The following is an 11,473-nucleotide window of genomic DNA, read 5'->3' as shown; positions in this document are numbered from 1 at the left end:
TTTCTCGCTATATTTATTGCTCATATATAATTAAATTTTTATTTTCATCAAAAATGTCTGACAATTATTTTTTAAAATTATTAATAGTAATAATTTTCGACATTTCAATAATATAAATCACTAAAAATTGATATGTGCAACTAATTATGTATGAAAATGGCAGGATAAATAATCGGTTGACTTACAATACATTAAAATTTTCGAAAAAAAATGACATTTAATTACAATTTGCTACAGCAGATAATATTAGAACCTGTTTAGTTATTTTTAATAAATATGTATATTGCATAAGTGATAAGAGATACACAATAATTTAAGATTGGTACAAACTAATCAGGGACCTTACACTTTTTATTCAAATTTTTTTCCAGCCTTTCAATCACCAATAATTTAAACTCGCCTTTTTTTAAATATTTATTTTGCCGAGCGCTTTGTTATTTTTTGTAAGTATTTATGGTCCTGAAGTTACTTGACAATTAAAAATTTTCACATCAATTACAAAAAAAAAAAAAAAATAAAACTATGCACATGTAGAAAATTAAAACAACTATAGGTGCAATTTTTTACAATATTTTTTTTGAATCATTTTTGAAAAAGTCATAAAATTATTAGATGTCGAATAACTTCAGAATCATAAGTATTTGCATACTAAAATGTTTAGGAAAATTTTTTTTTAATACAATATTTACACAGTCGACTTTTCTTCTTAATTTGTTGCATATGGACTCACTTATTTTAGAAATAAAAAAAAATAAAATAAATTATAAGTATGAATGTAGCAGATATCAAATTTAAAATTATAAATAAATAGAGTAATTGATAAAATTAAATTTGAAAAAATGGGCATTTAAAAAATTCAAAAATTAATAAGTGCATTTTTTATAAATATTTCTTTTTAATTATTTACTCTACTTATTGATAATTTTAAATTTGTTTGATGTCTGGTACATTCACACTCGTAAAAAACAAACATTAAAATTAAAAAAAAAATAATAGTGGATGAAAAAATAATTTTTTTTTCAGGACAATAAATTGTTATGTGTACTGAATAATTTAAAAAATTTTTTTTAATAAATGAAAATAAATAAATGAGAATACAGAGGTGATAAATTTAAATAATATAAATTATGCTGATGCGTTATTTTTCTCTCTTACTTTCTTTCACTCTCATTCTCGCTTACATTTTCTCTCTTAACTGTAGACAGATCTGTAGTCACAATAATTATTATTATGTATGATTAATTTTTTTGATGTTCTCAGTTTTATCATTAAACATTATCAAATACAGGTTGTACAATAAAATTATTACGATGGTTAATTTAAGACCAATTGCGTGTCCAGCCACCGAGTTTGAGATCAATACTGGGACAAATTGATTAATTAAATAATTAATTAACCGTTTTGTCATGCAACGTCATGTACACACGTGTACTTATTTTAAAATCTAATTTTTAGTTTTTATTATTAAGTACGCAATGAGACATATTTTACTTGTAATTAATTAATAAATATTATAATAGATTAAATTTTTAATAATTATTTATTAAAAAAAGAAAAATTACTTGAGTTTCATTAATTAATTTCTTTTTTTCAATCTGTTTATTTTATGGACCATTTGATTTATCAATTGGAGTACAGCCGAGAGGGTTTAAATCATTAATTGTGTTAATTATTAACAGCAAATGATTGCAATGCGTTGAATTTATTTATACGAACTGTAATAATATTTTTTTATTAGAGAATAACAACTCCAGTGATGATCACGGGGTAAAGTGAAGTAAAACTTGTACTGACATGCCGAACTGTTTGTTCAATGACAAATATCCCTGATTAAGAAAAGTGATTAAATTTGAAAAAAAAATGTGAATATTTTTAAATCTTTGGGTTCTCAATAAAAATTATAAAGTTTTTGAAGCGATTAAAAAATTTTTTAGTGATTGGAAACTTTATGGAAGTACCCAAGTAGCACAGAGACAACTTTAAGATGTCTTTTAAAAAGACAAGATAAATTTTTTTTATATAAATAAGACTTTTTTTCCATCTCAAAGGAGTCATTTCAATTTACAAATCATTTAGATGACATATTTGCCAAGAATTTGTAATTTAATTTCTGTCGCTTTTTGTGTCAAGTTTTTGAAGCAGACATTTTTTGGTGTCAAATTTCTGATTGTTTTGTCAACATTTTGGTGTCTTATCGATAGGTCGAAAAAATTGACATCTTATAGATGTCACAAAGCCAAATGTGCTACTTTGGTATTCAGTAAAATTGATTACTTTTAAATAATTCTGTCTCTCCATGAATCAAAATTTCAGTATCATTACGAATAAAAAAATTTCCACGTATTTAAAAATTTTATTATATTTTAATTCTTCTGAATCTCTCTAAAATGAAACTCGAACTTAATAATTTAAGTGATTGAAAAGTATCTAAAAGTACTTGAAAAAAATTTCATATTTTCAAATCGTCTCATCTTTCAATCATTTGAAAATTCTACTTTTATTTACTGATTAAAAACTATTGTGTTTTCAAAAATTGACTAACTTCGACTTTCCCTAAATTGATCATCAACTTGTGACTTTGAACTTCTCAAAAAAATTATTCAAAATTAGAATTCAAAGTTTATGACTAAATATTTCTTAATCAGGGATTAGAAGGGCATAAACTATAAATCTTTAATGACAAGTTAACGAAAAAATATAAATTAAATTTTGTCTTTGACATAAGTAATTAAAAACATAAAATTTTAATTAATTAACATAATCACGAATTTTACTAGAAATTTTTTATCGTTAAATTAGCAATTTATTGCGCTTGGCACTTAAACCAATTAATTTAAATAAATGAAAATATATTAAGTATTTATCACGCACGAAATTTAGTAAGTAACAGTATTATTATTATTTTTCTTTATAATTAAATTAATTATACAAGATGATAAAGATATTATGATTTACTATTATTATAACAATATCACACATCATATACAATTGTGTATATTCCTTTTTTTTTCCTTGCTATTTAAACAATTTTTTTAAATAATATACGTACATATTTTCGTATATTCGCACAACCAAAAGATATACATAATTTTAAATTTAAACATAAAATTTATAATTTTAAACTTTCAGATTCATTCAAGTTTTAAACAAAGCCGAAAAATAAAATAAAGTAACAATAATTTATTGAAACAGCCATTACTAGCACATCCCCGATCAGGTACATCGTTTATGATCGCTTATTAAATTTTTAAATTTATCATCAATTTTTAAATTAAATTTTTAAGTGTTATGATTATTATTATTTTCGTCCTTCAAATTATATGTAAATACCAATTACTCTAAATTTAAATAATTATAGTAATTAATAATAAAATAATATTTAGTCACAAATTATTAAATTAAATTTCCACATCAGAATATCGAAGGCCGGATAAAAACCCGCAGCTTTAAAAAAGGAAGCATATACATATTACAGGAAGAAATAAATTGAATAATTAGTTTAAAAGTATCAATCTAAATTATTTTTACTTAATTTACTGCTTTTATGATAGTAATTATCATTATTATTTGTGCTCATAGGATTGTTTCGAGATTTTCGACTAGTCGGCCACAATGCAGGATTTTTTAAGTGCATTTTCAGACAGTGCCTCTACTTTTTTTAAATTTTCAATGACAACTTTCATAAGCGTATCAAAATTTATGATACTGAAATTAACTGGTCTACTAAGTTTTGAATATTTTCCAAATGGTAAATTATAAAAAAAGAAAATATTTCAAAAATTGCACCTATAGTTTTTTTAATTTTCTATATGTGCATATTTTTATTTTTTTATTTTCATCGTTAAAGAAAATCGAAACATTATTAATTGAGATACAGATTAAAAAAAAAAAATTACTGACAGTTGACATCAATTGGGAGTTAATCGAAATTTGGAAAATAAATTTCAGCAAAATAACTGTCAATATTTTTTTCAAATCTACATCTCAGCGATTTTTTTTTTTTTTTTCAATTAAGGTTTTAATTTTTTTGTTTTTTTTATTAATTGATATAATTTCATGATCCTGAAGTTAGCGATTAATAATTTTCAAATTTTTCCAAACATTAAAAAAAAAAATGCACATCTAGAAAATTAAAAAAACTACATGTGTAATTTTTGAAATATTTTCTTTTTCTTATAATTCATCATTTTGAAAAAAATTCAAAAATTATTAGACCTCAGCTAATTTCAGTATCATAAATTTCAATAGGGCTATGATAAATCATTAAAAATTTAAAAAAAGGGGGGAACTGTCTGATACTGCCCTTAAAGAAAAAAAATGTATGATTGACTAATTGTCATGACAATGCTTTATATATACAGATATGGAACGCATGTATGGTTCTAATTATCACTGACTTGGCAATTATTTATTTATTTTTTCTATTTTCAATTAATAACTAATTGATGAATTAAAAATTCAAATATGTAAATTATATCAACTCATCTTTAAATGACAATACAACCTTAGACTGATAAATGATAATGAACTGAGAAAAAAATGTTTTATTAATAAATGCGTTTAAGAATAAAGTCGTGATGTGAATGATAACTAAAATAAAATTACTACAGATGTAAATTGTCACGATAATGATGATAATTTTTAAAAATCTTTATCTTGTCAATTTGTGGGTAATTTATTGCTGGAAGTGCGAACAGCTTGTATTTGTTATGACATTCAGTACACTTTGTATGATGGACTAGCTTCGGAATACGAAATACGACTTTTATTAATTATTTTTATGCCGATAATTTATTATTTCTTTTTTTCAAACGCTTGTGTTAACCCATTATATTAATTGGACATTTTGTAACACTATTTTATAATTTTTTTTTATTAATTATTGTTTTTAATAAACAAAAGTAATAAATTTTAGAAAAATAATCACATTATTTTAAATATTTGAAAAAAAACAAAATTATAAAATAAAAAATAATAACGTCAATGTAATTAAATTTTTCTAATAAACAACTTAGTATTTAAAATAAAAATAAAAGTGTCCAATTAACATAAATTTCCTCGCCGAAAATGATGTGATAATTCCAAAATAATTTTTTTTCTTTTTTACAATTTTATAAAAAATTAATTAAATAAAGTATATGATATTTCATTACAAGTCTTATCTCGGATAAGAACTAAAAATAAAAAAAAAATAATAGCAATAATTAACAAACAAAAAACGAAATATGCTTACATTTTTGTTGCGCCCGGTGTCACAATTGCGAAAAAAAATAAGTAAAGTAATTTAAGCCTCGGTGGAGGCAACAAGAGAACCTTTAGGTGTGTAAGCCGTTGCATTAGGATCAAGATTAGACACAGTACATCCTGGACATGGACTTTCGGTGCTACGTATTTTCGAACCACCAACGCGTACATCATTGTTAAGTCGTAACTTTGACGTTGTATTGCTGGGTGCTGGATTGAATGTGTCTTGCGGCATCACTGCAAGATCTTGGGCAATTTTTGCTTTTAAAATTTCCATTTCTTTTTCATGTGACCTCATCATACCTTAATTAACAGAATAATATTCAATTTAATTAAAAAAATATAAAAAACGATTGACTCTAGGGACCAACCCCAAAGCTTCCTGCTGTTTTCAAGCTCAGACAGCTCGAAAATGTTATTATTAGTAAACTTTCGAGCTTTACGAGTTCCAAAAAACGGTTCGACTAAAAAAATATAAATTTCGCTGAAAAAAAAAAATCATTTTTCCAAAGATATCGTTGGACAAAAAAAGTTTACACCCACATACACGCTTTAAAACATCAAGATCTGATGGAAACTCGGAGCAAAACCCATAACTTCTCATTTTCTTTTTTGGAAATTGTCAATTTTCATAGCAGGAAGTTCAAAATTAATAAATATTCCATTAACCCTGCGTTTATGTTAAGTCTTTGGAGAACCAGTCAATTTTCAAAAAAAATTTCGTTTTTTCGATTATTTTCTATTGTTTGTCAACAACAATTTTAAACTTTTGACTTTGGCAACTTCTGGGCCATGTATTAGACACTTCAAGACTTAATTTTTGAAAACTTGACTGTTCCCTAAATGACCAAGTGCACATACCGTTAAATAAAAAAAAATAAAATCATCATCTTACTTTCTCTAATTTCAAGCTGACGTTTAGCTTCACCGAGCGCTGAAAATAGATCAAGTTTTATTCGTGTTTCTGCGCTCAAACTATTTTCCAGGTGAGTGTTCTTTTCTTGTAGAGCATTTAGCGCACTGAGAAGAATTTCGGTTTCCCCATGATTATCTTTACAATGCGTTACTTCTTTTTCCAATGACAAGAATCTATCAATAAAAAAATTCATCAGACTAATTAACATTTTACGTTTAATAAAATTAATGAATTAAACACATTAATAAAAAAAAAGAAAAATACCTCTCTTCCTTCGTCTTTAATTCACGTCTTAAATTTTTGAGATCCTGCTCCATTTGTGCCCGGCGAGTTTTACACGCATCTGTACACTCCTGGCGTACAAGCGGCGGCGGAGGCGGTGGAATCGCAGATCTAGCCTCTTCAGCTACACGACGAGCTCGTCTTTCAGACACCAACGATGCTTCACACGCTGTACGTTGTCGACGTTCTTCAGCAATCCGTCTTTCCAACGACGACATCGTTTGTTTATCTAATTGACGAGCCGTAACCAGCCCCTGAAGTTTATTCTGCAATTGATCATTATCATGTTGCAGCTGCTGCATATCACCTTTGGCTTGTCGCTCTCCAGTGAGCAGAATATTTATTTGCGAACGTAAATCTTGTTCACTCTGTCGACTTGACTGTAAATCCGACTTTAAACGTTTTACATCAGACTCTAGTTTGCGACAAATAATTAACCTCTGGCAATATTCGTCTTGTTGTTTTTGATGATCACTTATTGTTGTATCAGAAATAATATTTTTACTCTGACGACCTTTACGTTCCCGCTGATTGTGTTGCACTGCTGTCGTCGTTGTCGTCGAGTCACGATTTTCTTTAACATTATTGTTATTATTATTATTACTACTATTATTATTACTATTATTATTGTTATTATTATTACTATTATTGTTCCATTTGCCCGCTGTTGAACCGTTCGATTGTGTTTTCATCGAATTATTATTGTGTGATGTATTACCACTACCTTTAACGGTTTTATCTTTTTCCACTTCATTTGCGTCAAAATCATTAACGGAATTTATCCGTTCAATAAAATGTATATCATTGTTATGTGATACCGTTGTACCATTACTGTGGGCAAACCTTTTGTCGTTTTTATCTGATTGTGAGGAATTACTTGAATTATGTTTATGATCATCTATTTTATCACTTTTATCAAATGATTTTCTGTGATTATTTTTAGTTGATATATTTTGTGCTTGAGATGCGTGTGCGTCATTTGATACACTACCATTATGTACACTTGTGTCTGTAGACGCACCATTCCCTAAAATTATCAATTAAAATAATTAAATAAATTAATTATTAAAATAAAATATATAAATTATAGATTTTTAAAATTGTAAATAAATACAAACTACCTCTACTTTTTTCTGGACTGGGATTATATTGCGTGTTTGGCCTGTGTGGCTGTGATTTTGAATTTGTTTCTGTCGTTATGATTTGTGATTGTAATTGTGATTGTAGTTGTTGTGTTGACACGGCTTGTTGCTCTGCAGGCAATGCTTGCTGTAATAACTGTATATAAAATTCATTTTCTTTCGCCACATCTTTTTGCTTTCTCTGAATAAAAATAAAATAAATAATTAGATTTTTTAAGTTAAATAATAAATTATTAATAAAGCATCAGTTGGCTAAATTATTTCTGCTGGATAAATCAAATGCCTACGATATTTTTTCGCACATTATAAATGCTCACCGTACAATTTTTCACTGCTCAATTACATACTAAAATTTATTTCCTACGCATTTAATAGATTCAATAAAAATAATGCAGGCAACTGATGCCTTTGCTGAATTACTTATTAATAATTATTTTAAAATTATTCACCTGTCTCATTCTATAACCGACGTAGCTTTTGAAACCAAAACCCAGTGTAACAACAGGATAGCCAATGCTGTAAAAAAGAATATAAAATATGAATATATCATTAATGAAAATCCAATAAATAAATAATTACCAGTGTGCTGCAAAAGGCCTACAAAGATCAAGATGAAAGGGCATGTGGCGTAGATCACGCAACCGCACTGCAGCTTCTATGTAGAGAAACAACAGCCACAACATCACAGTTGGTAGACACACTCCTTTATCTGTAATTTTATTTATTTACACAATTAATAATATATCCATCCATTAACGTGATATACCCAGTTAAATAGTAAATAATTAACCTGTGTGCCACACGTATTGCACCCAAACGTATGTACTGGCAGCAAAAAACAGCCAGTGAACAGGTATGAAGAAAAAACAAATCATATCTGATGTCAGAGCGATGCAAATAAAAAAAACTGAGAATGCCTGTGAAGAAAATTTACATTTATCTGTTAATTAGCAATTAACTGTAGTAAATAATTTACTAATTATTGTTTAAAATAAATTAACCAGGGCATTGCACTGACCCAATAATAAAAATTTGCACAGTTATTTTGTTGTTATATTTATCTACGATCTTAAACGTTAAAAGAACGTTATGCTACTCGATGTAGGCTGCGAATAGACAAACTGAATAGTTGGGTCAGCCAATGACTTTAGAATAAATATCTATTAAAAGATCAACTTACCAAGCCTTGGTATTTAAAAGAATCGTAAACACTTCTGAGTAGGAGCCAGAATGGCCACAAAAATTCAAATCGAAACTCTAATATGAAGTCCGCAAAAATCACCATGGCCCATAGTAACAGAAATTTTAGGTACAGCAGTGTGCTGTGGAAAATAAATATATTTATTATTATACGATAACACTACACTTGTAAAACATCATTTTGAAGTTAACAGATAATTAAAAATATTTTTTAAACAAATATATTACAAAAAAATAAAAAACTAAAAATATGCACAAGTAGAAAATTAAAAAAATTACAGGTGCAATTTTGTAAAATACTTTTTTCTTATAATATCTTTTAAAAAAAATCAAATTATTAGACGTCAGCTAGATTCAGTATCATCTGTAAAACAGTAATTGCATTAAAATTTAATAAAAATAATTAACAGGTTGTTAATTGTCAATCATAAAATTAATTTATTTAATAAATAAACGCAATAATCCCATGGTAAGACAATGCGACTATCAATTGTTATCAACTAAATAAAATATCTATTAAACGGCTTATTGACAGTAATAATAGTGATGATAATAATCATAGCAGCAGTAATTATCATAATTAATGTAATAACATTTTATTACACAGTAAAAAAACGTTTAACGCGGAAACGTCAAAAGCACAAGTGATGCAAGCATCAACACAGCGAGATGATTGGCTAGGTGATCATGTTACTCCGTTATATCTAAATCCCGAATGATCAGCCAGCAATTTGTGACATCGCATCAGTGAACAAAACAAATTCTCATACATGAACTACCACATACATTAAATAAACATTAAATTCCGCGTGGTGGATATCCAAGTCTCGTTTATTTTTTGGTTATTTTAAGCGGCGGCCATTGTGATGTACACATATGGCAACCGAAAAAAGTGATATGTACCTTCCGTAAATTCCTTCGGTGATCTTGTTGCGTTTCAAGGGCCTCCGGAGCTTGCCGCACTCGGCATTTCTTCTCTTCATATTCCTCAACACACTTTAACAAACTACCAGCACGACGTTCTATCACAACGGCGGCGGTCAACACAACGTTCAGATGATGATACAGTAGAGTGGGGAAAAACAATTAATAATAATAATAATACCAGTGAAAAAAAAATATATGTAATTTATGTATATAAAACTTTACCACCAATAAAATACAGTGCGTTGGATGTTGGTCTTCTTATTATACAATATCCTCAACAGTCCTCTTTCTTTAACACTTTTCCGATATATAAATAATTAATGTCTGTTACCAATGTGTCCTTCTCACTCACTTGATCTCACAGCACTATCAATCTCTTTTGTTGTCATTCGTCTATGGACAGATTCGTTATTTCACGCTGGTTCACCAAGCAGCTGATTGGTCCATCACGAGACATGGCGCTAATCAACCTCTAATGATCCTCCCGCTATTTCTACCTTTAATTGCCATCCATATTTAAATATACCTCAGATAATATAATTCAAATGTACACTGTGTTATTACACTCAACTCACAATTATTTCCCCCACTCTTCTCACTATTATTTATTACAGAACCGTCTCTGGACTACTTGATGTACAACACGTGTTCAAGTCTACTTTTTATCTCATGTGTGATCTGTAATTTCGGGATTAAATTATTATTTTTTTAACCGCAACTCTCGCAGGAGGATCTCCTCCTACATGACATTTAATAAATTAATATAATATACTTTACTTTAAACTCCTCACTAAATAATATTCTCTAGCTCTATATTTTAACGTTGATCCGTACTCGTATCGCGTCTCCGGGTTTTATCGATCGTGGATATGTGCTCTGATGGCGTCAGCCTTGTTGTTTTCGCAGTCCCTCTTTTCTCTAGCCCTGCCAGCTGTGTTCGACTATGGATGTATGTAATATCCAATACCCACAAGTAAACTTGAAACCCGCACTTGCTGCATGTGCGCACCCTTCTTTTTAATTAAACTATACTCCAGTTAATCCCCGAGCAGAGATACTTTTTTTTTGCACGTACTATACAATTTTACTACTTTTTAATTACTCATTCATAATATATACATTTTTTTATTCATTTAATTGTAATTTCTTTATCAATCATGACAGATTAACTTTGAAAGATAAAAATTACGCTATTGTTTTGATAAGATAATAAATAGTAATTTTAAATTTCAAGTTCCCGCGCTAAATTATTAACTCCGGGACGGAGAGGAGAGGACTCGTGTGGCTCCGTCACAGCTGTGTTTGTTTATATTTGTGTTCAAATATAGTAGCACATGTCAGTTGTCACACTCTTACATATGCTATGAGTGTGAATGTACCTGACAATTATAAATTTTTCAAATTTTGAAGTTAGTAGATAAAAATTTTAAAATGTTTATTTAGATTATTGAGGAACCGGATTTTTTAAATTTATTTATTTAAAATTTATAAATTGGCTTATATTTGATACATTCACACTCATATATATTTAAGTTTATTTTATTATGAATCTGAATATAGCTGCCAATTGGCAATTTCTTAAATTTTTGAATTTATAAATAAAATGTAAAGGAGATAAATTTTAAAATTCGTATTTAAATATTTAAAAAATCAGTACGCGCCTTTTTTTAATTTACTCTTTAATTTTTTGAATTTATCTTAAAATTTATAAATTGTCATATATCTCATACATTTTACATACTTATTATTTAATTACATATAA

At 27.7% G+C, this 11,473-nt stretch overlaps 1 protein-coding gene across 3 annotated transcripts; it reads right to left on the bottom strand.

The window, feature by feature from the left end:
* Window positions 1–34: 34 nt before the first annotated feature.
* LOC103576900 (macoilin-1) lies at window positions 35–10,718 on the bottom strand. Of its 3 annotated transcripts, none has more exons than XM_008557343.3 (12): window positions 10,489–10,718; window positions 9,934–10,389; window positions 9,688–9,806; window positions 8,765–8,906; window positions 8,375–8,501; window positions 8,164–8,293; window positions 8,034–8,100; window positions 7,561–7,765; window positions 7,086–7,469; window positions 6,425–7,016; window positions 6,140–6,333; window positions 35–5,547 (listed from the first exon to the last, which is right to left on the bottom strand). In XM_008557343.3, the coding sequence occupies exons 3-12, from the start codon at window positions 9,765–9,767 to the stop codon at window positions 5,285–5,287; spliced, it is 2,184 nt and encodes a 727-aa protein (XP_008555565.1). In that variant the 5' UTR covers window positions 9,768–9,806; window positions 9,934–10,389; window positions 10,489–10,718; the 3' UTR covers window positions 35–5,284. The 3 variants fall into 3 exon arrangements, with proteins under 3 accessions (XP_008555565.1, XP_008555563.1, XP_008555564.1); XM_008557341.3 differs by having other exon boundaries at window positions 6,425–7,469; window positions 9,934–10,208; window positions 10,287–10,389; XM_008557342.3 differs by having other exon boundaries at window positions 6,425–7,469; window positions 7,564–7,765.
* Window positions 10,719–11,473: the final 755 nt, after the last annotated feature.

This window comes from Microplitis demolitor, chromosome 7, assembly GCF_026212275.2.
Source record: "Microplitis demolitor isolate Queensland-Clemson2020A chromosome 7, iyMicDemo2.1a, whole genome shotgun sequence".
Taxonomy (NCBI): domain Eukaryota; kingdom Metazoa; phylum Arthropoda; class Insecta; order Hymenoptera; family Braconidae; genus Microplitis; species Microplitis demolitor.
The sequence above is the reverse complement of the archived record's forward strand: the minus strand, read 5'-3'. Positions and strand labels throughout refer to the sequence as shown.